The sequence below is a fragment of the Humulus lupulus genome, chromosome 1, assembly GCF_963169125.1.
Source record: "Humulus lupulus chromosome 1, drHumLupu1.1, whole genome shotgun sequence".
Classification (NCBI taxonomy): Eukaryota; Viridiplantae; Streptophyta; class Magnoliopsida; order Rosales; family Cannabaceae; genus Humulus; species Humulus lupulus.
In genome coordinates, this window is record NC_084793.1 from 35069023 (window position 1) to 35097014 (window position 27992).

The 27992-nt window shown below is 38.6% G+C and overlaps 5 protein-coding genes across 6 annotated transcripts; 3 read left to right on the top strand and 2 right to left on the bottom strand.

Moving 5' to 3' along the window:
- Positions 1-1022: 1022 nt before the first annotated feature.
- On the top strand, positions 1023-5380 carry LOC133790899 (protein transport protein SEC23 A). Its single transcript, XM_062228740.1, has 7 exons — positions 1023-1176; positions 1254-1327; positions 1487-2021; positions 2144-3964; positions 4459-4575; positions 4664-4735; positions 4852-5380. The coding sequence occupies exons 3-7, from the start codon at positions 1551-1553 to the stop codon at positions 4987-4989; spliced, it is 2619 nt and encodes an 872-aa protein (XP_062084724.1). The 5' UTR covers positions 1023-1176; positions 1254-1327; positions 1487-1550; the 3' UTR covers positions 4990-5380.
- A 252-nt stretch (positions 5381-5632) lies between these two features.
- Positions 5633-13418, top strand: LOC133790891 (protein translocase subunit SECA1, chloroplastic). Its single transcript, XM_062228729.1, has 20 exons — positions 5633-6296; positions 6377-6449; positions 7129-7335; positions 8454-8556; positions 8672-8852; positions 9029-9247; positions 9476-9589; positions 9676-9789; positions 9993-10160; positions 10372-10547; positions 10984-11047; positions 11162-11308; positions 11441-11536; positions 11609-11677; positions 11798-11899; positions 11975-12226; positions 12344-12411; positions 12544-12661; positions 12777-13016; positions 13099-13418. Exons 1-20 carry the CDS (start codon positions 5880-5882, stop codon positions 13249-13251), a joined length of 3081 nt encoding a protein of 1026 aa, XP_062084713.1. The 5' UTR covers positions 5633-5879; the 3' UTR covers positions 13252-13418.
- On the bottom strand, positions 13299-14634 carry LOC133790909 (uncharacterized). 2 transcript variants are annotated; one of them, XM_062228752.1, is made up of 6 exons: positions 14521-14634; positions 14342-14413; positions 14161-14224; positions 13960-14064; positions 13715-13882; positions 13299-13609 (listed from the first exon to the last, which is right to left on the bottom strand). In XM_062228752.1, exons 1-6 carry the CDS (start codon positions 14616-14618, stop codon positions 13535-13537), a joined length of 582 nt encoding a protein of 193 aa, XP_062084736.1. In that variant the 5' UTR covers positions 14619-14634; the 3' UTR covers positions 13299-13534. The 2 variants fall into 2 exon arrangements, with proteins under 2 accessions (XP_062084736.1, XP_062084744.1); XM_062228760.1 differs by having other exon boundaries at positions 14342-14410; positions 14521-14624.
- A 1374-nt stretch (positions 14635-16008) lies between these two features.
- On the top strand, positions 16009-19472 carry LOC133790940 (probable polygalacturonase). Its single transcript, XM_062228793.1, has 6 exons — positions 16009-16762; positions 17098-17451; positions 17801-17921; positions 18000-18174; positions 18255-18325; positions 18503-19472. Exons 1-6 carry the CDS (start codon positions 16745-16747, stop codon positions 19252-19254), a joined length of 1491 nt encoding a protein of 496 aa, XP_062084777.1. The 5' UTR covers positions 16009-16744; the 3' UTR covers positions 19255-19472.
- Positions 19473-24933: 5461 nt separating this feature from the next.
- On the bottom strand, positions 24934-27572 carry LOC133790931 (protein S-acyltransferase 18). The gene is made up of 9 exons (XM_062228781.1): positions 27405-27572; positions 27191-27304; positions 26763-27101; positions 26597-26665; positions 26436-26507; positions 26196-26324; positions 26021-26101; positions 25693-25863; positions 24934-25609 (listed from the first exon to the last, which is right to left on the bottom strand). The coding sequence occupies exons 1-9, from the start codon at positions 27453-27455 to the stop codon at positions 25100-25102; spliced, it is 1536 nt and encodes a 511-aa protein (XP_062084765.1). The 5' UTR covers positions 27456-27572; the 3' UTR covers positions 24934-25099.
- Between the last annotated feature and the right edge of the window lie 420 nt (positions 27573-27992).

The window sequence follows — 27992 nt, forward strand, 5'->3', positions numbered from 1 at the left end:
AAAGAGTTATTCTATTCAAATAAACGCGGGTCACAACTAATTAGTTATGCAGACGCAGGATATTTATCTGATCCACATAAAGCCAAATCTCAAACAAGCTATTTGTTCACATGCGGTGACACTGCCATATCTTGGCGTTCAATAAAGCAAACTCTAGCACCTACTTCTTCAAATCATGTTAAAGTACTTGCAATTCATGAGACAAGTCGATAATGTGTATGGTTGGTATCAATGACACAACATATCCGGGGAACCTGTGTATTAACACCCAATAAAGAAGTGCCAACAACTCTCTACGAAGATAATGCTGCATGTATTGCTCAACTAAAAGGAGAGTACATTAAAGGAGATAAAACCAAACATATTTCACCGAAGTTCCTTTTCACACATGATCTTCAAAAGAGTGAAGATATTGATGTTCATCAAATTTGATCAAGTGAAAATCTTGCAGACTTATTTACAAAGTCATTAACATTCGAGAAGATAGTACATAAGATTGGAATGTGTCGATTAAAGGATCTTCAAGAGCGTCAAAATAAGGGGAGTAAATACTCACTGCACTCTTTTTTCCTTTGTCGAGTTTTTGTCCAACTGAGTTTTTCTGGCAAGGTTTTTAATGAGACAACTTTTATGGAGAATTACTAGGTTACCCAAAATTAAATATTAACATTAATTATTGATTGTATTCATGGTAATTACTTAGGATATAATAATCTGTATAAATAAGAGTTAATCGCCCATTGAAATAACACACAAAATTTCACTCTTCCTATGCATTAGTATTTATCTATCTCTTTCCCTGCTTTATATTTTAGTTTATACTATTCTCCATAGTTTTATAATTTAGGTATATTATGGTTCGTAGAGCATGGAATTTCCCATTAATTATTACAAACGCTTATATCCTTTTTGTAATAATATAATTAAGTATTGACAGCGCGTCCTCCCAGTCTCCGCTCGTGAATGAATTGGACAAGATTTATCTGATTATTTAATTAATATTTATATAAATACAAGATTTATTTTTGTGTTTGGGGACCGTAGAATACAGTACAGTTATATACCAAGAGAAGAAGAAGAAGAAATGGTGTTGAATTGAAGAGAAAGAAATGAGAGCGAAATGAGTCAATTTTTCATTTCGATTCCATCTTCTGAATCATCATATCCTTCTATCAGGTTCCCCAATTTTCTTCTTCTACGATCTGATCCACTTCAACTCAATTTCATTTCGTCCTAACCTTTGCTGATTGCAGATTTCTTCAATCTGATTTACTTATGGCGGCCACACAAGTCATTGGGTTTCCTCTATTCGAATCTTAATTCCAAGGTCCAATCTTTCTGCCTATCTTGAACTGGGTTTTCATTGTTATATGTTTTTTTTTTCTTTCGTTTTGTTTGTTTCTATGTATTCTGTTCAACAATTCAATGACTTAGCCTGCCTACTCAAACTCATCTGATATAGATTTGCTTTTGTTTTCTCTTAAAGTTTGATACTTTGGTTCTGGATTCTTGAAGAATTCTTTGTTTCAATAAGGAATATTCGAATTCCCATGGCTAATCCACCAAAGCCTAATGTTGGATACTCTAATAACCCCTCTTACTCCTCCGAGTCATCGACGTCTCTGTCTGAGAAAACCCCTATTCCTCCTCCTTTAATTTCTCCCAAGTTTCCTCCGCCTACCTTCCAACAAGATCAAACTACTATTTCACCTTCAATTAGATCACCACCAAATGTACCTTCCTCTTCCAATGGGGTGAAATCTGGCAGCCCAATTTCTCACTTGAGCACTCCGCCTGGACCTCCTGTTTTTACTTCACCTGTACGCCCTGCTGCTGTGCCTTTTCGGGCATCGCCCGTAACTCCTCAGCCGCTTGCTTTCTCTTCCGGCTCATCTATCCCAACATCCTCTCCTCCACACTTCTCAAATGGATTGGTTGATTTCCAGCACCAAGTTTCAGATGTTCCAGAGGATTCAGCTCATGTTGGGGAAGCCCCGTTTGTCCAATTCTCAGCTCATAAGGTATATCTTTCTTTCTTTGATTCAAAACCAAGGCTATGATCTATATGTGAAATTATACATGTTTCTTCCCAAATATGGATTATAATTTAGTTGAAGTCTTGTCCTGCTGATCTGTTATTTAGGTATTGAAACAAAAGAAACTAGCAAATGTTCCAAGTTTGGGTTTTGGGGCATTGGTATCTCCTGGAAGGGAGATTTCTCCTGGTCCCCAAATTATACAACGTGATCCACATCGCTGCCAGAGTTGTGGAGCTTATGCAAATACCTATTGCAATGTACTACTTGGTTCAGGCCAGTGGCAGTGTATAATATGTAGAAAACTGAATGGAAGTGAGGGTGAATACATAGCTCCTAGCAAAGAAGATCTTCGTAATTTTCCTGAACTGGCTTCTCCTATGGTTGATTATGTTCAAACTGGGAACAAAAGACCTGGTTTTGTTCCAGTTTCTGATTCAAGAACTTCAGCACCTATTGTTCTTGTCATAGATGAATGCTTAGATGAGCCGCACCTCCAACATCTACAGAGTTCCTTGCATGCATTTGTTGATTCACTTCCCCCAACAGCAAGAGTCGGGATAGTGTTGTATGGCCGAACGGTATCAGTTTATGACTTTTCAGAAGAATCAGTTGCATCTGCTGATGTGCTTCCTGGTGAGAAATCACCAACTCAGGAATCATTGAAGGCATTGATTTATGGCACGGGCATTTATTTGTCACCAATGCATGCTTCATTGCCTGTTGCACATGCTATATTCTCATCACTGAGGCCTTATAAACTGAATGTTCCAGAGGCTTCTAGAGACCGGTGTCTGGGAACGGCTGTGGAGGTTGCTCTTGCTATAATTCAGGGGCCGTCTGCAGAAATATCTCGGGGGGTAATAAAAAGGTCGGGAGGTAATAGTAGGATTATTGTGTGTGCTGGTGGACCTAATACATATGGTCCTGGATCTGTTCCTCATTCCTTCAGTCACCCAAATTATCCTCATATGGAGAAGACAGCGTTGAAATGGATGGAAAATTTAGGTCAAGAAGCTCATAGGCACAATACAGTTGTGGACATTCTATGTGCTGGTACGTGTCCTGTAAGGGTTCCTGTTTTGCAGCCGCTAGCAAAAGCATCCGGAGGTGTTTTGGTTCTTCATGATGATTTTGGAGAGGCCTTTGGTGTAAATTTGCAAAGGGCAGCTACCAGGGCTGCAGGTTCTCATGGTTTGCTGGAAATTCGCTGTTCTGATGATATTCTTATAACTCAAGTCGTGGGTCCAGGTGAAGAGGCGCATGTTGACACTCATGAAACCTTCAAGAATGATACTTCTCTATGTATACAAATGCTTAGTGTTGAAGAAACACAAAGCTTTTCACTCTCTATGGAAACCAAAGGAGATATGAAGAGTGATTATGTGTTTTTCCAGTTTGCAATTCAGTATTCAAATGTGTATCAAGCTGATATATCAAGAGTAATTACTGTTAGATTGCCAGTTGTTACAAGTGTTTCAGCATATCTGGAGAGTGTTCAAGATGAAGTAGCGGCAGTCCTTATTGCCAAGAGGACCCTTCTCAGAGCAAAGAACTATTCTGATGCAATTGACATGCGAAAAACAATAGATGAAAGAATTAAAGACATTGCCCTGAAATTTGGGTCTCAAGTACCAAAATCAAAGCTCTATCGATTTTCTAAGGAGATCTCTTTATTACCAGAGCTCCTATTTCATCTTAGACGGGGTCCTCTTTTAGGAAGCATTGTTGGGCACGAAGATGAGAGGTCTGTACTACGCAACTTATTTTTGAATGCATCCTTTGATCTCTCACTTCGTATGATTGCACCTCGATGTCTAATGCATCGAGAAGGAGGAACTTTTGAGGAACTACCAGCTTATGACCTTGCTATGCAGTCTGATGCAGCAGTAGTTCTTGACCATGGTACAGATGTCTTTATATGGTTGGTATGTACCTTGGCTCATGTTTTTTCTTCTCTGTGAGGGATCTATTTATCTTGCCTGCCTTTTTTTTCTTCTCATGTCTGTAGGGTTAATTGTTCTCTAACTCAGACTTACAGGATCTGAGTTATGGAAAGAAAAAAAAAAAGAAAGTAATGATTGAATCATAGAATTTTTGGTGTCTTGAAACTGACACAACCTCTTTCAAATTTGCTTGCAATAAGGTCATACTTGCATGTCTAATTATTGAATTTTTAGGTTTGACTGCCCCCATTACCCTTATTTAAAGCTTGATAAGAAATCAAGTGATAAGGAAAAACAAGAGAAACTACTAGATGGGATGTGACATATCACTTATTTGTCAATTGTTTTTATTATAACTAATTTTAGAGTGTACTGTTATGTATCTATTTTTTTTTTCATTGCATCTCTTTTTTGTCCCTTTATAATTACTTTATAATTCCTTCTGAAGCAGTTTTCCTACATTTTTGTGAATTCAGGGTGCCGAACTTGCTGCTGATGAAGGGAAAAGTGCAGCTGCTTTGGCAGCTTGCAGGACATTAGCTGAAGAACTAACTGAACAGCGGTTTCCTGCCCCTCGCATCCTTGCATTCAAGGTTTTTCTTCTAAACCTTAAAAATGTTTGTTAGTGGTTCTAGACTAGTGTCTGGAAATTGAGATGAATTCTTTTTGGATGTTGTACAGGAGGGAAGCTCTCAGGCCAGATACTTTGTTTCTCGTCTCATACCGGCACACAGGGATCCTCCATACGAGCAGGTGAGAGTGAGAGAAAGGAAATAGTGTTAATTCTTACATCTTGATCTCTAAGTAAATAACGTGCACGGTTTTCACTCAACACATTCAACTAAAATGGGTATTGTTATGCATTGCAGGAGGCAAGATTCCCACAGTTACGTTCCTTAACAACAGAGCAGCGGACAAAACTGAAAAGCAGCTTTATTCATTTTGATGATCCCAGCTTGTGCGAGTGGATGCGCAGCCTGAAGATAGTGCCACCAGAGCCTAGCTAGCTAGATGCCGCAAAAGATGTTCTTTTTTGATACAACAAAACTTGATGGTTGATCAGGAGGGAGTCTCCACAGTTGCTTCTTACAATCACTGCTGGAGTCTTGAAGACCCTTCTTGTGTTTCCCCTGCTTTTCATTTTTTCCCTTTATATATAAAAAGGGGGAAACTGTTCCCCTGTTGATCATGTTAAGTGAAAGAGTAGGCAAATTATACACAATTTTATGAAGTAGGGGCCCGAGAGAGTAGTGACTTGAAGACGATTTTTTTTCCTTGTTCTTTTTAATACTCGAGGAATGTTGGTAATCTTAATATTTATTGACATTGACATTGACATTGACATTGTCAATTCTAAATTTCATTTCTGAACAAAGTGGATACATTTGCTCACTCCAATTTCGTTTCAGCTCTTTTAAAGTTAGCTATTGATATTAATTTGTCTCATGAAAAACACAAGCACCAGTAAATGGCTGCTATTGAATTATTTAGGTTACAAACTTGCAATGATGACCGTCGGATTAGAGGGTTAATATTTATAAATTATCAATAATAATATTTTATCTAAAACTAAAAGTGCTTAGCCGTTTTTGTTTCGACTTTCCAGCTTGGAAGTTTTTAACTTTTAAGTTTCAACTAGAAGAAGAGTCCAGTCACATATTGGCTTACACGCACACACCTTATCTCCCACACACGCACAGCTCTTTTCTTCGCTTTCTTCAGAAAATGGAGCACCAGACACCACCAGAACCGAGAAACAACACATAGCCCAACGCTGACGCGACCAATCCATAGCTCTCTCTCATCTCAAAGCCAAATCCTTTACCTGTCCCTTTCCTTCTTCTCATTTAAACTTCTGTTATACAATTCATTCTTCTCTTCTATTTTTAGCTCAACAATGGCGACACCCTTGTATAAGCCGCCTCTGGTCAATCAGTACCCGTCTGTTTCACCTCTCTGCACCGACTGTTCTCGTGTTCTCCACGACTTCTGCCGTAAACCTCAACTGGGTCAGTCCATTTTCGCTCCGAAATTCAGTCAAGCCTTCCTCTTTCATCCCAAAACGTCGAATCTCGGAAGTAGTAAAAGGCATCATCAAATGCGAGCATTTGCTTCGTTGGGAGGACTCTTAGGTGGGATTTTCAAAGGGACTGACACTGGGGAGTCCACCAGGCAGCAGTACGCTTCTATTGTCACTGCAACTAACAGGTTCGAAGCTGAGGTGTCGGCTTTGTCTGATTCGGAGCTGAGAGAGAAGACTTCTGCTTTCAAAGAACGAGCTCAGCGGGGCGAGTCTTTGGATTCTCTTTTGCCTGTAAGTTTAGCCTTTTCAATTATAATATGACTCCAAATCTCATGGTAATATGCTTTTTTACTATTTGAGCTGAATTGCAGGAAGCTTTTGCTGTTGTAAGAGAGGCTTCCAAACGAGTGTTAGGCCTTCGTCCCTTTGATGTCCAATTAATAGGTAGTACTATAACGCATATAATAGTGTATTTTATGTGAATATGCTTTCTTTTGATTATTGATTGACCATTTTCAAGTAACTTGGTTACTAACTGATCTTTACTACGTTGAGTACCCCTCAAACCCCCATACCCTTTTTTGCTTTAGTATTCCTAGTTTGCTTCCAATGTCCATAATGAGTGTGCTGAAATATGTATTTTCTGTCACCTGTTTTGGGATCATCTCTGGAGGGTCAAAACAATTATCTTTCTTTACAATTCATAATGTGTCATCAGTAAGGAAGAATACTGTGTTCATATTGTGGAGTCATCTTGCTGAATTTCAGACCACCTATTGAGTCATGTGTTAAATTTGTGGGGAAAGAAACACGTTGGTTTCATCAAGGATGTATCATCACATCACTACTGTGTTCATGTCACGGACTCATCTTGCTGAATTTTTGATCACCTAATAAGTCATACGTATTAAATTTCACATTGGTTTCATTAAGGATGTTCTTAAAAATACGCACCTTATATCTAGCATGACCCCTTTAGCTTGTCTTTGTTGGAGTTCCACATTTCTGTCATTGTCCTTAAATCAAAGTCTATTTGTATCTTATGTCAAAGATCTGCATGTCTATATTCAGATGACCTTATTACGGTCCTTTGTTTGTTTGTTTGTTTTTTTTTATCGTGAAGGTGGCATGGTTCTTCACAAGGGAGAAATAGCTGAAATGAAAACTGGTGAAGGAAAGACCCTGGTAGCTATTTTACCAGCTTATTTGAATGCATTAACCGGAAAAGGAGTTCATGTTGTCACTGTCAATGATTATCTGGCTCGAAGAGATTGTGAGTGGGTTGGTCAGGTTCCTCGCTTTCTTGGATTGAAGGTTGGCCTAATTCAACGTATGTCTCATTCTAATGCACATGTTATACTCCGCTTTTTGTTTAATTTTGCTCTTGTTACTATTACATGTAATTGGATGTGTTCTGAAAATATCCTAGCCATTTGGAGACTGGTCATCTCTACCTTACTAGAAATGCCTAATATAAACAGTTTGCTGCTATCTCTCTTTTGACTTGCACGCATTCTCTTAGCTTTGGGCAACATCCAAACCAATCAAATTATACCGAACCAATCAATGGATTTTAATTGGATTGGATCGGATGGCGAATGGCATTGTCAAAATCCAATAAAAAACCGATCCAATCTAATTACGTATAATATATATTAAAAAATATTTAATTATTTATTTTTCTTTAAATATATTAAAAAAATATTTATATTTCTTTTAATACATTATTATTGGCTAACTATTAGTCTTCCCCTATATACTTACACATCTAATTAGTGGAGAAAATACTAAAAATATGCATCTATTCTCCTCTCTCATTTTCAACACTACTTCAAGCTTTTAGTTAGATTAAACTTGTAAGGTTGATAACTTTATGTAGTTTGAATCTAAATTAATGGTATTCTTTAGTTTTTTTAGTAATTTTTTGTATATTTTTAAGTTAATATTAAAAATCAATTTCCAACTCATTTTCGAAAAAAAAATCAGATTCCAACTCGAAATCCAATTAAAAAATCGAACCAATTCAATTACTAAAGCCGAACCAATTCAATTACTAATTGATTGGAAGTAATTGATTTGATTCGGTTTTTTAATTGGATTAGATGATGATTTTCAAAATCTAACTTTTAATTGCATTGGACTAATACAAAAAGGTTGGATTGGATCGGATGCCCATTTTCTCCAACACTTGTATAGTGACACTTAAAACTCTAATGTTATAGTGCTTCTTCCCCAGTTGCATAAAGCTTTGAAAGTTTTGTTTGTCTCTCTCTCTTTTCTCCCTAAGAGAGGTGGAGTCATTTCTTGTATCAATCTACTGCCGTTACCTCTATGAACTTTCTTTTTATATTTTTTTCACTGCGTAGTCAAAGCTTCAAATTTATCATAGTAATGAAAATTTGATGCTCAGAATTGATTAACTTGATGATTTTACTTTATTGTTGGCAGAGAACATGACTAGTGAGCAAAGAAGAGAAAATTACTTGTGTGACATCACATATGTCACCAATAGTGAGCTGGGTTTCGATTTCTTGAGGGACAATCTTGCCACGGAAAGTAATTCATGCTTTATCTGCTGTCTTTTTTATTCTGTTGCGGTTAATTTCGATGATCAAGAGTTGCTTTACTTTTAGTATGCATTCTGACTGTATTTTCTTGCATATGCAGAGTGTTGAGGAGCTTGTCTTGAGGAATTTTAATTACTGTATAATTGATGAAGTTGATTCTATCCTTATTGATGAGGCAAGAACACCTCTCATCATATCTGGACCGGCAGAAAAACCTAGCGATCGTTATTATAAAGCTGCAAAGATAGCTACAGCCTTTGAGCGAGATGTACATTACACTGTAAGGATATAGATATAAGAAAGACATTGTAAGCATGATAGTGAACACTTTTTTTTTAACTGTAAAAGTACGAAAGAGATTAAGTCCAGATTTTTCTCAGCAAGGGACTGAGAAAAATTAGTGTGCAGTTGTGAGTTAAAGGAATGTTACTAAATGACTAGCCCTTCTCGTTACAGGTCGACGAAAAGCAAAAAACAGTTCTACTTACAGAGCAGGGTTATGAAGATGCTGAAGAGATTCTGGATGTAAAAGATTTATATGATCCCCGAGAACAATGGGCATCATATGTTCTAAATGCAATTAAAGCAAAGGAATTATTTCTTAAAGATGTAAACTATATCATCCGCGGCAAAGAAGTTCTTATTGTGGATGAATTTACTGGTAGAGTTATGCAGGTGAGTTTATTTGTCATGGAGCTAGAGCATATGGACAAATTGTTGAGAACATAAATTTTCTTCCTCTTTACCATAACTTTTTTTGAAGATGGAACTTCTATAATCGATTATATTGTCAATAATACTACTATCTATTTAATTTTCATGTAATAACTAATGCTAATATAAAGATCTTAGTTTCTGGAGGAACATAATCACAGTGGCTAGTCACTTGTCCTTTTCTTTTAGGGGAGGCGATGGAGTGACGGGCTCCACCAGGCAGTTGAAGCAAAAGAAGGTTTGCCCATCCAGAATGAAACCATTACACTGGCTTCAATTAGTTACCAGAACTTCTTTCTCCAGGTTGGGCATTTTATCTCCAAAAGTATTGAATGATGCATCTGTGGAAATTAACTCTTACTTAATTCTATTATGTTTCGCCATTCCAGTTCCCAAAACTTTGTGGAATGACTGGCACTGCAGCAACTGAAAGCACTGAATTCGAAAGCATATACAAGCTAAAAGTTTCAGTAGTTCCTACAAATAAACCTATGATGAGAAAGGTGTGTTCTAATTTACTCTCTTCTTTGCATGGAGAGTTAATGCAACAAATGTGGATGGAGTAAAATAAAGTTAAATTGTTTGTTAAATTTTCTTGGTTTAGAAAAAATGATGAAACAGTACACGTATGTTCGCTTTTGAGTTCACGGCACATTCAATGTCTTTCAAGATTCTAACTTTCAACTCTCTTTTTTTCCCACCACAGGACGAGTCTGATGTAGTTTTTAGAGCAACATCGGGAAAATGGAGAGCTGTTGTGGTAGAGATTTCTAGAATGTACAAGACAGGTCGCCCTGTGCTTGTTGGCACAACAAGTGTTGAGCAGAGTGACTCGTTGTCTGAGCAGTTGAAAGAATCCGGAATTCCCCATGAGGTGTGATCTTTTTGTCTTTATGGTACAAATCTTGTTACCTATTTTATAGGGAAAAAAAAGGAGTAACTTGAAAAAAAAAACACAATAGCCATGGGGTATTATAGGTTACATGTTCATTATGCATTCTTTTTATACTCTTGTGATAATGTGCTGTAGTATACAAGCAAAAAAAAAAAAAAAACTAAATTTGGTGGACTGTTATTCTGTATAGGTTCTAAATGCAAAACCAGAAAATGTGGAAAGAGAAGCAGAGATTGTTGCGCAGAGTGGTCGACTAGGAGCAGTGACAATCGCTACCAATATGGCAGGTCGTGGAACGGACATAATCCTAGGTGGTAATGCAGAATTTATGGCAAGGTTGAAGCTACGGGAGATGCTAATGCCAAGGTCGAACAAAGTTTTATTATAATTGATTTCTTTTTCAACATATATTAGAGATATGGCTATCATCCTAGTAGTACAGGTGCAAATTTGTATGAGAATTTATGGTTCAACCTTCCTCCTGAACTTCTATTAATCCATTGGCATCATCCACCAGAAAAATCATGCCTTCGTGGCAAGCTTGTTCTATTGTATGCTAATCTTGTTGAAATTGATGAATCACCTGTATTATAAATTATTTTAACTTAGAGATAACCAAACTCTTTGCATGCATGATAGACTATTCCAACTGGTTTAGGCCAATATGCATAATCAATAACAAAGTGGAGGGAGCAGTTCTTCCTTTCATAAGCTAGATATTCTTTGCACATAATGCAATGGACATCCTATGCCAGTAACCATAGAGTTTTCGGGCATTAACTTGTTTACATTTGTGTTGCAGTATTGTTAAACCAATTGAGGGTGTTGTATCAATAAAGAAACTTCCTCCTAAGAAGACATGGAAGGTATATTCTTGGTTTCTCTCTTGATAATTTTGATTAATTTCTCTTCTGGCATCACAACATTTCACTATGCTACGATTTTGCTGTGTCTAGAACTTAGAATGACTTATCTTCCAGGTTGATGAAAAGCTATTTCCATGCGACCTATCCAAGGAGAATGTGAAGTTGGCCGAAGAAGCTGTAAAATTAGCTGTACAAACATGGGGCAAAGGATCGTTGACCGAGCTTGAAGCGGAGGAGCGTCTATCTTATTCCTGCGAAAAGGTTTAAAGATTTTATATGAAATACGAGTTTTCCTTTTGCACTTTACTGTCAGTAGGAAATCAAACTGCATACTGCATAGTAGAATACACTTGAACCATACAGGTTTTAAGCCATCTTTCTTTGCACTTGTAGGGCCCTGCTCAGGATGAAGTCATAGCCAAGCTGAGGAATGCCTTTAAGGAAATTGTAAAAGAATATAAGATCTACACCGTGGAAGAAAGGAATAAGGTAAGTATATTCCCCCAAGTCGAAGTTTCTACAGTTTGTGAACTTTGTTTCTTAATTTTCTATTTACTGCAGGTTGTTTCAGCTGGTGGACTTCATGTAGTAGGTACAGAACGCCATGAATCTCGCCGGATTGACAATCAGGTACAACTTTCAAGTGTTTGAAAATATTAGTTCTATTGTTTTCACTCTAACATGTGTTTAAATATGAGGGATTTTTTTGCATTACATGCTTTAGTTCAACTCTTAACTTGTATTATGCAGTTGCGGGGTCGAAGTGGCCGGCAAGGAGATCCTGGAAGTTCGCGCTTCTTCTTGAGTCTTGAAGACAACCTCTTTCGTGTATTTGGTGGAGATCGAATTCAGGTACAAATTTGGACATTTAATAGTGCTAAAGGGACAGTGTGGTTAGAACTTTATCTGTTGTATTGGTACTTGCAGGGTTTAATGAGAGCCTTTAGAGTTGAAGACCTGCCAATCGAGTCCAAAATGCTAACCAAATCACTAGATGAAGCTCAGCGAAAAGTCGAAAATTACTTTTTTGATATTCGTAAGCAATTATTTGAATTTGATGAAGTATTGAATAGCCAAAGAGACCGCTTATATACTGAGAGAAGGAGAGCCCTCGAATCTGATGACCTCCAATCTCTTATCATGGAATATGCTGAATTGACAATGGATGACATCTTAGAGGTAATTGTTTGGAAGTCATAGCCTTAATGCTTATGAATTTTACTATCTACAGATTTTTTGCATAATAAATTTGTATAAAAAGTAAACTTCTCTAAACTTGGTCATATTTATGAACAGGCAAATATAGGTCCGGATACTCCAAAGGAAAGCTGGGATCTTGAGAAGCTCATTGCCAAACTTCAGCAGTAAGTGGCATTTCTGTTGTCTATGCTTAGTTCAGAGTCATACAATGATTCAGTTTGATAAATGAAAAGATATCCTCCAGCATTAGTTTCTGAATGAATATTCTCTCTAATTTCACTTTATCTTCTTCCCAGGTATTGTTATCTTTTGGATGATTTGACACCAGATTTGCTCAAGAGTAATGGTTCAAGTTATGAGGAGTTGCAAGATTACCTTCGTCTTCGTGGTCGTGAAGCATATTTGAAGAAAAAGGTGAGAGAGAGACCTACCTATGCTAGCTACAAACTCGAAACTCAATCATATCATCCCTGTTGTTTCTTGTGTCTAAATCCTGAATTTGCACTAATGTATATCTCCTGATTATCAGGAGATAGTGGACAATCAAGCACCGGGTTTGATGAAGGAAGCTGAAAGATTCTTGGTCTTGAGCAATATCGATCGCCTGTGGAAAGAACATCTACAAGCGCTTAAGTTCGTACAACAAGCTGTAAGTTTGCGTGGATATGCTCAGCGGGATCCACTTATTGAATACAAGCTCGAAGGCTACAATCTCTTCTTAGAAATGATGGGTCAATTGAGAAGAAATGTTATCTATTCCATTTATCAGGTTGTTATTGTGTAATAACACTATGGTTTATCTGTTTCATTGGTTTAGTGTTTTCTGATGTTGATATGTTTTAATGTGACAGTTTCAACCAATGATGGTAAAGAAGAATGATGGTGATAATGATGATAATCAAAAGCCAAAGAATAAGAAGTCCGGCAAAGTGGTGACCAATGGTAGGGCTAATGAAAATGTTGGGTCATCTTCTGCGGCTGCTAGCCCTCAAGCCAGCGCATAAAGTCGATGATCCATTCCTTCACTGTCATATTCTTCAGTAAATGTATAGGGACAAAATGATATTCATCATGTTTTCTTGCAACTTCTGTAAACCAGGCAAATTTGTCTATAACAGAGCAGAACAAAATTAATAGATTGGAGACAAAAGGTTACATACTTTGGCAACAATCTACAGAATTATATGTAAAGTTGCTTCCTTTTTTGTTCTTGGCAACAATCTTCAGAATTATATGACAAAAAATCTCCAGGTATGAATATGACATTGGTGTTGTGTTCTTGTCAGCTTATTGGATGTCAGCGTTTGTGAAATCACTGGCAAGAATTTCCGCAAAGAGTTGGTTGATGGAATTCTGTTTGTCCTGAGAGAAAAATGGTTGAGTTTTAAAAACAAAAAGAACGGAAAATAAGAAAGTGGGATGTTGTTAGCATTGGTATGTAGTGTACTATGTAGCTTGTCGTTATACCTTAACTCCAATGGCAATAGCAGTCTTAAGATGGACAAGGTGACCTAATCTCAAGGACGCCTGTTTGCTGTCTTTGAGAAAGAGCAGTGGTACCTTCCTTGACAAGGCCAAGCTGGGCAGATGCTTTGTAAGCCATCTGGGGTTGGTATCAGAAGCAACAAGCACGGCCTACATTCCTATTTATTAGTATTACTCACAAGCATTGACTGGTAAACAAAACTATACCAAAGAAAAAGGGATTGAACCTGAAGCTGAATCTTTGTGTTTGTGGTGGTGGTGTGATGAGAAGTAGGCGCAGCCATGCGTTCCAGGATACGAGTCACTTCATTGACCCCAATTGAGAATCGTTGCTGCCGAACCAAACCAACCAAACCAAATTGATATGAAACTCAAAGACAAACATATCAGGAGAGAGAAACAGAGAGAAAGGAACGAATCAAGTTAACCTTGAACCATATCTTCTCAGGTAAAGAAGCATTATTATCCACAGCTCTGACCAACTCTATCTTTCTGAAGAGTACATTCATACACACATACGTTGTTAGAGAAACTGAAAGAGAGAGAGAGAGAGAGAGAGAGAGAGAGAGAGAGAGAAAATGCAAAGAAAAAGTAAAAGAAAAACGAAACCTTTGAATGGATTGGAGGAGACGAGTAAGACGTTCCCCTTCGTAGTAACAAGTACTAGTACTACTGCTTCTGCTGCGCATTACATATATATAAATATATGTTAAATATGTTAGTTAAATTGAGTTTTCATCTCAAACCGATCAATAAAAAAAGAAGAAAGAGCCATGCCCATGTCCTACTTTTTGTGGTGAGAGCCATGGCCGACGAGAGCGTCTTCCTTTTTGGAAGATTCAGCAGAGGCTCCCCCTGCTTTCGATTCGGTGGGTGGCAGTGCCATCGATTCGTAAATAGTAGTAAGACTAAAGGGGTCCATGAGAGAGAGACTTTTAATGTTCAGGCCAGTGTTTGGGCCTAGGCTATGGATATGGGCCCAAGCCCAACATTTCGATTTATATTTTTTTTCTTTTTATTTATCAAAATGCGTGAACTGAGTCAACCGACTAAGACTGGCTAACTGAGCTTGGTGTTTAAGGGTGGTCGGTCCCCACATATCTGAAATCATATTTGCTTTGCTTTTCCTAATCCTAGGTTTGTTTTGTTGAGAGAGTTGAGATTAAATAATAGGTTTAATAAGTGAATAAATGTCGATTCAAAAGAAGAAAAACAAAAAAAAGTGTATAAATGGATCCATCGGTTTCTGTTTCTAACATATTATGACCATGATTTTCAACAACAAAAAAAATTATGACCATGACCATGGGGCATGGGTGGGTCAAAATAAAATATAGTAGTAAGTCTTACACTTTCTTAGTTTCAGATCTACTACTACTACAGCTACTTCTACTGAATAAAAGTTGTTAGTTTTGTAGCTTTCATGTCTCCCATGCCCATAATCTTTTTTGGTGTGTGTTAGTGTTTATTATGTCACCTAACCTTAAAACATATCATAACAATAATAATAGTGCTTAATTTCATAATGACTGATTGCTTGCTTGCTTGTCTTATATCGTATGCAGTTTCACTTATAACATATTATACATAGTGTCTTAATTAAGGAATGTATTTCCAATTTAATAATTCAAATATGAATGAACTATACATACATGATTACTATGTATATTTACACATTTTCAAATATTATATATATATAGAAAAGAAAAAGTGAGGCATTGGCATTGACATTGGCATTGGATACCCTTATATGCATAGTAGTTGGTGAGTTTGGAGCGGTTACAATAAGAATAATAGTAGATGTAGAGATGAATATGACTAGTGTTTTTCAATTATGTTATGCACGGATTATGACCACACTTTCTTTCTCACCTCTCTTCTCTTGTCCGACCTCGGACCTTGTCCCTTGTCCCCCCCACCCCCACTCCCACTTCCACTCCACACTCCCATCTCTCTCATTCTTTTAGTTTTGTCTTCTTCATTCAAAAACAACTCATTAAACCATGCAATATCATTATGCTTCACAGCTAAAACTGCTCATTTATTCTAATAAATAAGTATTATATAGTATATAGTAACTTGAAAAGGTAGAAGAACAACAACTCAAAGAGGGTTGTTGTTGTTAGAGAGAGTTAGATGAGTTTAAAGTAAGGAATAGAGAATCCTAGTAGTAGTAGTACTAGTAATAATAAAAAAAAAGTAGTACTATTAGACCAAAGGAGAGGAAAGGGACAAAGAAGGAAGTAGAGTTGGATCATGTGAATGAGGTCCCCACCATCCCATTTTTTTGTCTAAATCTAATGCTGACCTTTTCCTCTTTACACACAGTTTAGCCCCTCCTCCACTCCAAAACATTTGGTTAACAAAAAAATATCATTATTAAACTAAGAAGAAGAACAAGAAAAAAAAAATTGGTAGCCTATCCTCTGTAATTTTTTTTTCTTTTACAACATAGGAATATGCATGTATAAAAAAATTACTTTTTAAAAAAAAAAAAAAAACTTAATTGAAATGTATTAATGTGACATGACATGATGAGACAGAGAGATCCCATGTATGTATATAGATAATGATTAATCTAGGTGAAGCTCCTGTTTGTTCTCTATATAGGAATAGGAAGAAGGCAGCTGTGTGTGTGTGAATTCTGGAAAAGGAAATTAGAATGTTGAGAAGATAGATACATAGATACATAGAATATACATATTACAAATTATTACATACAAAGGCAAAGCAAAAGCAAAGGTGAAAGAGGGTCCTACTCCTACTACTACTGCTTATATTTTGGCGGGCAGCAACGGTCGGTCGGTCACCATCATCCATTATTTTTATGTGGGTGTGTGGAGCTTGGAGCTTAGAGCCTGCTGCTTGGTGCTGCTGCTGCTGATGGTGCTGCTGATGCTCATATTTTGTTCATATCATATCATATAATAAACCCAATACCCAACTACTCAGTTCTCCTCACTCCCTTCTTCGGGTGTTTTTGCCCAGCTGGAAATAACAGATCTCACTCATATGAAGAGATCTTTTTATGTGAGTCCTCTCTTCTCTCATCTCTTCTCACTTTTTTCTTTTACTTTATATTCAAAAGTTGTCATTTTTATTCTTATTCTGTGAGCTGTGAAACTGACACACTCAAGATCTATAGAGAGTGAGAGAGAGAGAGAGAGAGAGATCATGAACACTTGATTCATCTAGTTTCAAGAAATGCTAGGATCTGGCTGGCCCCCAATTTGTTTTTTTATTCTTTTAAATTCTTTTGTTCATTTTATGTTCGTGCAAATGTATGATCCTCTTGTTTCAAACTTTTTCTTGGGAAAATGTGGTTTGATCTGATGACTTTGTCTTAAATCAAATGAAATGTGTAGCTAGTGGATGTGCTTCTTTTTCTGGCTCTTGCATTGTTGGGTTTGCGTGATGCTTCATGGGCTGTCACTGGAAGCTCGCAGTCACAGTCCTACTACTGCAAAAGAGAAAATTATTCTGGGTCTGGGGAAATAAGACCTCACAGTGTTACCATCACAGAATTTGGTGCTGTTGGAGATGGGGTCACTCTCAACACAAAAGCCTTTCAAAATGCCATCTTCTATCTCAATTCATTTGCTGACAAGGGTGGGGCCAAGCTTTTTGTCCCTGCCGGACGCTGGTTGACAGGAAGCTTCGATCTCATCAGCCATCTTACCCTCTGGTTGGATAAGGATGCTGTAATTCTTGGTTCACAGGTAATTAATAAACATATCCAAACAATTAAAATTAATAAATTCTGGTTGCCTAATGCCTTCTTTATTTCAATCTATGAGGATATGACTATGAAGTATGAAATGGAAACCTGCTGTCTATTCCATTGACATTGTTATTTCACTCAACTGTATGCCTAAAAGTTCACTCATCAGTTATATTAAATGGACAATGTAAGTAAACAAAAGAGGATGAGTAAATTTTTGAGATTGTTGGTCTTTTACTGCTTCCAGTACTACCAATCATATTAAGTTCAGCTCAAGTCCTATATGGTATGAATCGTCTAATATCTTAGATTGTGGTATTATTAGCTTCTTGTTCATTTTTCTTCAGAGGTCTGATGACTGGCCAGTCACTGAACCCCTGCCCTCCTATGGCCGAGGTAGGGAATTGCCTGGTAGAAGACATCGAAGCCTCATATATGGCCGCAATTTGACAGATATTATTATTACAGGTTGGTAAGATGGTCGAATCACTGTGTTCCATGCTCATTTTTTTTGTGTGTGCTTGAAGCCACTTATCTTGTGTGCAGGTGATAATGGGACTATTGATGGTCAAGGAAGCATCTGGTGGGATTGGTTTGAAAACAAGACCTTGAATTATACTCGACCTCATTTGGTTGAGTTGATGAACTCAACCGGTATAGTCATCTCAAATTTAACATTCAAAAATTCCCCATTTTGGACCATACATCCAGTATACTGCAGGTATTTTCTATCACCAAAAGGCTGAATTGAGCTTCTCTTCCTTGTGTGTCGGATTTCAAGAGTTTTTCTTGGATGAACAGCCAAGTTACCGTCCAAAATGTGACAATTCTTGCTCCTCGAGAATCGCCAAACACAGATGGGATTGATCCAGGTGTGTTTTTCTCTGCCATTATGAGAATTTCTCACATATGATATTTAAGATTGACAAAGTTACTGGTCTGAATTGTGTAAATGCCAAGCACCTAGCTAAGAATATTGTATTTAATTAGTTTCATGGGATGTTATGAATGTTCGATTACGCCTTACTGATCCTTTTTAATGCTTCCAGACTCTTCTGATAATGTTTGCATTGAAGACTGCTATATTAGCACTGGTGATGACCTGGTGGCCATCAAAAGTGGGTGGGATGAGTATGGTGTCTCCTATGGGCGTCCAAGTACAAACATTATCATCCACAGGCTCATTGGAGAAAGCGGCAGAGGTTCAGGGATTGCAATTGGAAGTGAGATGTCTGGAGGTGTGTCACATGTTCATGCAGAGAACATCCAGATTTTCAATTCTGGAACAGGTATTGGACTAAAGACATCACCTGGAAGAGGGGGTTATGTGAGAGATATCTATGTATCAAATCTGAACTTGGTTGATGTTGAGACAGCTATAAGGTTCAACAGTCAGTTCGGAGAGCACCCAAAAGAATTTTATGACCCAAAGGCTCTTCCTTTTATAGAAAGGATTACTATCAAGGAAGTATCGGGAGTGAACATAAAATATGCTGGGATCCTTAAAGGTTTACAGGGAGATACTTTTGCCAATATATGCCTATCCAACATTCATCTTAATATTACCACCCCCTCAAAAAAATCTCCCTGGAACTGCTCTTACATTCAAGGATATTCCAACAGAGTATCTCCAAAAATTTGTGAGCCGCTCAAGGATAGAATCTACCCTGAGCATCACTTAGATTGTTACCGTCTATCAAATCACTTGTGGAGTCCAATTAGTCGGAAAGGGTTGCTCAGTTCCTCCCTTGGTAAATTAATGACAGAAAATATACCATCTTCTGTGCATTTTCCAGTTTAAGTTGAAATTTTGATTCTTGCCATCTCTTAACACAGACAAACATGGCCTAGCAGAAGAACACAAAATAGGCCGACATAAAGTTGAGTGGAGTTGCGAGTTTTGGTTGCTAGTTATAGTACTAAGATATGATTGTTTCTTGTAACTTTGTGTGCAGTGACAAATAATTTGAGTGATATATCAAAATTTTGGAAATAGAAATGAGTTTATGCTTTGAGAAACTTCTTTCTTGTTCTTTTCAAGTTATACAAAGTTTTTGGTGATTGTCTTCCAGTTTTAATGCAGAAAACAGTGCTTTCTTCTTGCATCTTGAACACTATTTGTACAATCCAGAATGCTTCAATACAACACGAAAATGGCTAAATCCTTATTCTGTTTATGACCGTAGAAGATTTGCAGATAGAAACTTGGTGGTAAGCTCAGCACAATCGTTGGAAACAATGAATTTTATGTTAGGAAATGAACTAATTAGGATTATATTCTCACTAATCTTCCTTCTAGAAGACAGCCCCGCTGGCATTACCGTTAGCATTGTGTGTGGTCCCAAAGATAACAAACTGTACGATTTGTCAGAAGTTTGTTATGAATATTCCCTTGTAAATTCTGTGTACAATTCTTTCCTTGTAATATTCAGTTATTCTATTCTGTACCCAATATCTTAATATAAAAGAAGACTGCCTGCTCCATGTTTCTATGAGCTGAGCATTTTAATCAGTGTGTGCCTTTTTACGTTCTTTTCTCTGTTTTCTCTGTTTTCACTCTTGGTATCAGAGCCTTGTATAGACAAGTGTCTTCCATGGATGCTAGCAGCACACAGGCATCTTCCGGCCACAATGTAGCAGACCAGCAACAGCAACCTGGATCTAGCCAAATCACTCAGACTCCCGTCGTACTCACACCTCAGGTAGGGAGTACATTAACTCAACCATTTGCTCTTAAGCTTGATAGAAATAACTACTCTCTGTGGAAGAATGTAGTCACTGCTATAGTACGAGGTCATCGCCTCGATGGATATCTCACAGGTACCAAAGTCCGGCCAGACGAATTTCTCTCAACTGGAAATGTTACTGGCGACCCGACTCCAGTTCCAAACCCAGCTTTCGACACTTGGATAGTGCAGGACCAGCTTCTTCTTGGCTGGTTATATGGCTCGATGTCCGAAGGCATCGCCACGGAGGTGATGGGGTGTGTCTCTTCTGCAGATCTCTGGAGGTCACTGGAAACCTTGTTTGGATCTCACTCCAAAGCAAAAATGGATGAGTACCGCACAAAAATTCAAACCACACGGAAAGGAAGTATGAATATGGCGGAATACCTTCGACAGAAGCGCCAATGGGCCGATGTTTTAACACTCGCTGGAGACCCATATCCTGAAAAATTATTGGTGTCTAACGTTCTTTCAGGATTAGATATCGAATATCTTCCTATTGTCCTACAGGTTGAGGCTCGAGGATCCACTTCTTGGCAGGAGCTCCAAGATATTTTACTCAGCTTTGATAGCAAATTTGAGAGGCTTAGTGCCCTCTCAGGCACAAACAAGGTCCTTGTTCCTGAATCTCGACCCACACCCTCTGCAAATCTTACAGCCGCTCGATCATCTGGTTTCCAAGGAGGCAGAGGTGCTAATTATCATACCCCTGGCGGTCGTGGAAATCCTGGAACCTACAGAGGTGGACATGGAAATCGAGGAAGAGGCCGTGGTGGTCGAAGTGGAACTAATTCGAAGCCCACCTGCCAGGTTTGTGGCCGATATGGTCATTCGGCCGCTGTCTGTTATAACAGGTACGATGAACAATACATGGGCTCTCCACCGCAGGGTACTACCTCAAACAACTCCAACAAAGGACACCAAGGAGCAGCTGCTTTCATTACCACACCTGAAATAGTGGATGATGCAGCATGGTATGCCGATAGTGGAGCAACAAACCATGTGACATCTGATGCGGGTATCATGACCCAGAAAAATGAGTATCAGGGTAAGGAACACCTCATAGTTGGTAATGGAAACAAAATTCCGATTCATCATATCGGGAGCAGTATTTTAAATTCTCAGTCTGATAATAAACTTGTGCTTAAAGATGTTTTACATGCTCCTCATATTGCCAAGAATTTGGTCAGTGTTTCTCGACTAACTCAAGACAATAACGTCTCTGTTGAATTTTTCCCTACTTGTTGTGTTGTGAAGGACATGGGAACAAGGAAAGCTCTTCTTCAAGGGACACTTAAAGAAGGTCTATACCAGCTTGGAAGTCATCATACCGAGCCTCACCATCCACCAATTCCTCTGTCATCTTCTGAAGTTCATTTAGTTTCTGGTTTAGTGTCAAATACAAAAACAAAGAGCCAGCATGTTGCTGCGTCTCAGTCGAGTTTAATCAAGGATAAGTGGCATAGGAGACTAGGCCACCCGTCCAATCGTGTCTTACAACTTGTATTGAACCATGTCAATGTAAAACCTGTTTCCTTTAATGAAAAACCATCTTTTTGTGAAGCATGTCAATTCGGCAAGGCTCATGCATTACCTTATTCTTTGAGCAATAATCGAGCTGCACACCCTCTTGATTTAATCCACACTGATGTGTGGGGACCAGCACCAGTTCTATCTAATACTAACTATAGGTTTTACATTCATTTTGTGGATGACCATAGCCGCTTTACATGGATATACCCCCTCAAAACCAAGGCTGATGCGAAATCTGCCTTCCTTCAATTCAAAGCCTACGCTGAAAATCAATTTGATTGCAAAATCAAAGCTCTTCGTACTGATTGGGGGGGAGAATTTCAGACACTTGCTGGCTGTGTCATTGAAAATGGCATAGATTTTCAACACTCATGCCCCCATACCTCGGCTCAAAACGGTAGGGCCGAGAAAAAACATCGACACATTGTCGAGATGGGGTTAACACTCCTTGCTCAAGCCCACATGCCACTTAAATACTGGTGGGATGCATTTCAAAATGCAGTCTATCTTATTAACCGGCTACCTACTATAGTGCTTAAGAACCAGTCTCCCTATGAAGTGCTATACTCAAAGAAACCCGATTACCACTTCCTAAAAGTCTTTGGAACTGCTTGTTATCCGTGTATTCGACCGTACCAAACTCACAAGTTCCAATTCCATTCAGTCAAGTGTGTAAATTTGGGTATAGTGACAGCCACAAGGGTTATAAGTGCCTTAGTACAACTGGCCGGTTATACATATCCAGAAATGTAATCTTTAATGAAAATGATTTCCCTTTTAAATCTGGTTTTTTAAATACTCACAAAGAGGAACAACAAGCCACTGTCATGGTCCCATCTTGGTCAGCTACCCTTTCCTCCTCTCAACCAGCTCAACAAAATACTTCAACCAACACAAATCTTTCTCACCATTCAGACGTTCCAGCTGATGTAGACAGTCCTGAACAGTCTCTTGAAGGGAGCTCATCCAAAACAAATCAGGTACATGACACTGATCTTGATTTCCCTCATCATAGTTTGGATACAATGCCTGATATTGCTCACGATAGTACTGCTGAATCTAGCAGCCATCACAGTGGTCATAACTCTGAAAGTCAGCAGACATCTCAGCAGGCACAAACCCGAAATCTAGCTCCCACTCATCCTATGATGACAAGAGCAAAATCTGGTATATTTAAGCCTAAAGCTTACATTGGTTCAGCAGCTTGGTGTGATGATGATGAAGAACCAAACACAGTTGAAGAGGCTCTCAAACATCCTGGCTGGAATCGGGCAATGGTTACTGAGATTGTGGCATTAAAGAAAAACAAAACTTGGGTGCTTGTCCCAAGACGACCTGGTATGAACATAATTGGAAACAAATGGGTGTACAAGAAGAAAAGAAACTCAGATGGAACTGTGGAAAGGCTCAAAGCGCGACTCGTAGCAAAAGGATTTACTCAAAGGCCCGGGATTGATTTCGGTGAAACCTTTAGTCCCGTTATTAAATCATCAACAGTTCGGATCATCCTCACTATAGCTGTATCGAAGGGCTGGGACATACGACAATTAGATGTCAATAACGCTTTCCTAAATGGCAAGCTTGAAGAGGATGTCTTCATGAGTCAACCACAAGGTTTTGTTGATGAAACTAAACCTGACTTTGTATGCAAATTGAATAAATCTCTATATGGTTTACGGCAGGCTCCACGGGCATGGTACGATCAACTCAAGTCCACTCTCACACGATGGCATTTTCAAAACTCAAAGGCTGATTCATCATTGTTCTTTTATAAAACATCCACCCTAATCATTATGGTGCTTATTTATGTGGATGATATAATTGTCACAGGGAATGATTCGAAGAAATTACAGGATTTCACCACTCAATTAAACAACATATTCTCTCTCAAAGACCTCGGACCACTCTCCTATTTTCTTGGCATCGAAGTACACAGAGACGAAACAGGCCTTTATCTTAGTCAAGCCAAATATGTTAAAGACTTGCTCACAAGAACAGAAATGTTACATCTCAAGCCATGTTCCACACCCATGACTGTTGGCAAATCCATCTCGAAATCTGATGGTGACTTATTGCAGCAGCCTACAGTCTATCGAAGTGTAATCGGGGGGCTGCAATATTTAACTCACACTCGACCAGACATTTCTTTCGCTGTTAACAAACTCAGCCAATACTTGCAGGCCCCCACAACAACACATTGGTCAGCAGCAAAGCGGATACTAAGATATATAAAGGGGACAATCAACTATGGGCTTCATATAAAGTATTCAGACCAACTTAATATTATCGGCTACTCAGACGCAGATTGGGCCTGCTGTCCGGATGACAGGAAAAGCGTGGCTGGTTACTGTGTTTACTTGGGTGACACACTTGTATCATGGTCCTCAAAGAAGCAAGCAGTAGTGTCTCGATCAAGTACCGAGTCAGAGTATAGAGCCTTGGCCCAAGTTGCTGCAGAGATATCCTGGATTCAAGCCTTACTTAGTGAGTTCGACTTTCCAATTTCGAATGTTCCCATCAGCTGGTGTGATAACATGGGAGCAAGTGCATTGGCAGCAAATCCGGTTTATCATGCTCGCACTAAGCCCATTGAATTGGATGTGCACTTCGTAAGAGACAAGGTGCTGAAGAAACAACTAGACATCAGATATATACCCTCTCATGATCAAATTGCAGACTGTCTAACTAAGAGCTTGACAAATCACAGGTTTCATTTCCTCAGTGACAAACTTGGAGTGGTTGAGACCCCTCTTAGTTTGAGAAGGGGTGTTAGGAAATGAACTAATTAGGATTATATTCTCACTAATCTTCCTTCTAGAAGACAGCCCCGCTGGCATTACCGTTAGCATTGTGTGTGGTCCCAAAGATAACAAACTGTACGATTTGTCAGAAGTTTGTTATGAATATTCCCTTGTAAATTCTGTGTACAATTCTTTCCCTGTAATATTCAGTTATTCTATTCTGTACCCAATATCTTAATATAAAAGAAGACTGCCTGCTCCATGTTTCTATGAGCTGAGCATTTTAATCAGTGTGTGCCTTTTTACGTTATTTTCTCTGTGTGCATTTTAATCCAGAATGCTTCAATACAACACGAAAATGGCTAAATCCTTATTCTGTTTATGACCGTAGAAGGTTTGCAGATAGAAACTTGGTGGTAAGCTCAGCACAATCGTTGGAAACAATGAATTTTACACATTCTAGTTTGTGACAGTAGCTCATGTCTAAAAAAAATCCACATATATGTATATAATAAATATTGCATCAGAGCAGGAAATGTTACATGCATGTTTTGACTCGTTGAGATATAAAGAAAGTATACACACAACAATACAAGGGACTTTATTTCTCAAAGGCTGAGAATCCAAACCATCAAATTTAAAATCCCTATCTTGGGGATGGCTGACTCCCATCCTCCTTTATAACAGAACATAAAACCTGCCTTGAAATGTAGGTCTCAAGCTCCTTGGACACATCTGTCAATTTCAAGTCAAAATTGCTTCTGTACTTGTGCTGTGGTGATGCCAAAATGGCAGAAATGGTAGATGGAGGGCAAGAAAATCTCCTTCTTGGGCTTGAAAACCTTCCTGGGGATCCTGCAAGCCTACCATTAGAAATTAGAGGTGTCAAACCAGATCCTGTATCTGGAACATTTATCTGTTTGTTCATCAGCGGTCCACATTTTGTTTCCGAAGGCAGTGGTTTCAATGGACCCTGCTCCATCATTGGCTTCTGTTTTACAATCCTTTCCCTTGCTCTCTCAGCTGCTCGTAAAGCTTTCTCTTTGCTCAGCTTTATAAGTTTCCAGGGGTTGATACCAACCCGGAAGCCTTGTTTGTTGGCTAAAAGAGATGGCCCGGGATCACCTTCTATTCTTATGGACAAATTTTTGTTATTCTGAAAAATGAAAATGTATACCATTCTGTAAGACAAGCTACATTACATCATAAGCTTCTGAAGGTGACTATTCTAACAAGTACCTGGTTCAGCCCTTGTCCTCTGCATATAAACCGGGATACAAACGTTGCCTTTTCTGGTGAATCAAATTCAGTGCTATCATCTGAAGAGATATCCGAATCATCAAAGGGATCTAATTCTGCAAATTGGTTCTCCTCTTTCATTGCCAGTATATAGTCATATGTTCGTATTCCCTGTACCAACAATCCAAGGACACTACTGATATTAACAAAGGAAGAGCAAGAGCTTTTTCTAAAGTTAAAAGAGAGCGAGCAGATTCATTCGGTTCAAATCTATGTTGCCTAAACACAAGAAAAACAATGCAATTAGATTAAAATATTTGTGATTTACCTTCCTTATGAGAACCACATGAAAGAAAAAGAGTTGTCCTAATGCTGCTGAACCATAAGCCGTCATCAAAAGCAACAAAAGCTGCAGCATTTCAATGGTTGTGAGGGAGTTAGGAAATTTGCATTCAAAATGATGATCATGAGAAGCTGACTGGATGCGGGTATCCGAACTTAACTGATATGGTGGCAAGAACCTCTCTTGGGAACTTTACATAGAGCTTCTGCTCTAGCTCCTTCTCTAATCCATGATTGTCTGTAAAACATCTAACAAATATGGCAACAGCAGTTCCTCCTTCCATGATTAGCTGTAGTTTAGCAACAAAAGTATTTTAACAGGCTCATAGAATGCAGTTTTCGTTGTGTAAAGTGACAATTCATTTCCAGATAGAGAATTTGAGAGACAGAAAGCAACTGACCATCAACAATACAAAAACCATTAGAAGAATGAATGTTGTGTAATTCCTTTTGCCGACGCAGTTGTTTAACCACTGGAAGAGAAGAAAAGAAAAGAAGTGTGGGTTTGATGACAAGCCATTAATTAAGGAACAACAAAGAAAGGTTAACAGATGCAACAGACCCTGCAATGGTGATCAAAGCCTTCCACACATCGGTTGCAGGTGCGGCAGTGCTTGCTACGTTTTTTGACCTGAAAAGACAAAGGTGAAAGGGGTTTGAAACCAGAGATTAATGGGAGTGGAAGAGATTGGGTTGGTGTGAAGAATGAGAGCATACTATAACTGTACCTCCATGTCACAGAGCTGGCAAAAGGAGATGTCGTCTTGGTTTGGATTGGGAGTGTTGACAGCTGCATCATCCTTGAGGACAAGAGGGAAAGGGAGAAATGGGTCCAAATGATCAGAGCTAGTACTCCATGGATCCAGATACTTCCTCCTAATGAAGGACCTGAGGATCTTCTTCTCCACTCTCCTAAAGAATCTTAAAACAATCTGACCCAGAATGAAGCCATAGTTGAGCTTGATCTGGGATTTGGTATTTTTCTTAGTCCTCTTCTTCCTAACGCCTGTTTTATCAGTTGGGTTGATGGCAGTGCACCTTATGAATAGACCCATCACTGAAAGAGACTGCAGAAAAAAAAAGTACAATCTTTAATTTAGCTTGTTCTTGATGAGGAATTGAGTGTTGGATAGATAGAATGATAAGAAAAGAGTACCACAACGGAGAAGAGTGTGGTGACAGTGATTTCTGCAGTTCTGTTTCCAAGAAAAAGACCCAGGAAAGCGTAGAATGCCACCACCAGGAAGCTGAAAATTGCCATTCCCACGATCTGAAATTCACAGCACAATCATAATCTTTGGCAAGTGTGTAACTTGCAAAGGGTGTAATCTGAAATTCAAAATAGTAATAAGAGTAGAAAAGTGTGTAACCTGCAAAGGGTGGAGAGGGCGTTGCCAACCATGGCGTCTGGTAATAATCATTTGGCCGAACACTAATCTCTTCTTCTCTACTCTTCTTCTCTTATCTTTGCCAATATATTCTTGTTTGTTTGCTGCTAACTATGGCTTCTGTTGTCGTCGTTGACACCCTTCTTCAGTCCACGCTTGCCCTCCAACGGTCGACTTTTGGTTTCAAAATTGAAATTTGAACGGCGCAAATCTACGGGCCAGGGTTGCAAGTAGGCCCAATGGACTGCATTTTGGGTCCATCTAATGAGTGGGCTACACTACACTTACACCCCAACTTTTTAATGGGCCCAAATCTCGGAGCCTGTACTGCTAAATTAATGGCTATTATTGCATACACTAGTTCTTAACAATTTAATAAACAAAATAAAAGTCAATTCAAGGGTATGGAAAATGTGTTTGATAATGAAGTAGTAGGTAGTGGTTTTACAGTAAGGTGCACTTGGAGGGTGAGAATGGGTGGTCATTTTATATTTGAATTGTCTATTAGTGAATAATGCAAATGCAATGCTGCTCCACTTCATAATCCATTAGTTATTACCACACTACAAG

Coding starts and splice junctions, on each gene's coding strand:
- LOC133790899 (XM_062228740.1), top strand. CDS start 1,551: ATGGCTAATCCACCAAAGCCTAATGTTGGATACTCTAATAACCCCTCT. Junction 4,576..4,663: donor CTCGCATCCTTGCATTCAAG/GTTTTTCTTCTA, acceptor GATGTTGTACAG/GAGGGAAGCTCTCAGGCCAG. Junction 4,736..4,851: donor GGGATCCTCCATACGAGCAG/GTGAGAGTGAGA, acceptor TATGCATTGCAG/GAGGCAAGATTCCCACAGTT.
- LOC133790891 (XM_062228729.1), top strand. CDS start 5,880: ATGGCGACACCCTTGTATAAGCCGCCTCTGGTCAATCAGTACCCGTCT. Junction 9,248..9,475: donor TTACTGGTAGAGTTATGCAG/GTGAGTTTATTT, acceptor CTTTTCTTTTAG/GGGAGGCGATGGAGTGACGG. Junction 10,548..10,983: donor CGGGAGATGCTAATGCCAAG/GTCGAACAAAGT, acceptor TTTGTGTTGCAG/TATTGTTAAACCAATTGAGG.
- LOC133790909 (XM_062228752.1), bottom strand. CDS start 14,618: ATGGCACTGCCACCCACCGAATCGAAAGCAGGGGGAGCCTCTGCTGAA. Junction 13,883..13,959: donor ACACAAAGATTCAGCTTCAG/GTTCAATCCCTT, acceptor ATAGGAATGTAG/GCCGTGCTTGTTGCTTCTGA. Junction 13,610..13,714: donor CTATTGCCATTGGAGTTAAG/GTATAACGACAA, acceptor TTTTTCTCTCAG/GACAAACAGAATTCCATCAA.
- LOC133790940 (XM_062228793.1), top strand. Junction 17,452..17,800: donor CTGTAATTCTTGGTTCACAG/GTAATTAATAAA, acceptor ATTTTTCTTCAG/AGGTCTGATGACTGGCCAGT. Junction 18,326..18,502: donor CACAGATGGGATTGATCCAG/GTGTGTTTTTCT, acceptor TAATGCTTCCAG/ACTCTTCTGATAATGTTTGC.
- LOC133790931 (XM_062228781.1), bottom strand. CDS start 27,455: ATGATTATTACCAGACGCCATGGTTGGCAACGCCCTCTCCACCCTTTG. Junction 27,102..27,190: donor CCACACTCTTCTCCGTTGTG/GTACTCTTTTCT, acceptor TTTTTTCTGCAG/TCTCTTTCAGTGATGGGTCT. Junction 26,666..26,762: donor GCCAGCTCTGTGACATGGAG/GTACAGTTATAG, acceptor TTGTCTTTTCAG/GTCAAAAAACGTAGCAAGCA.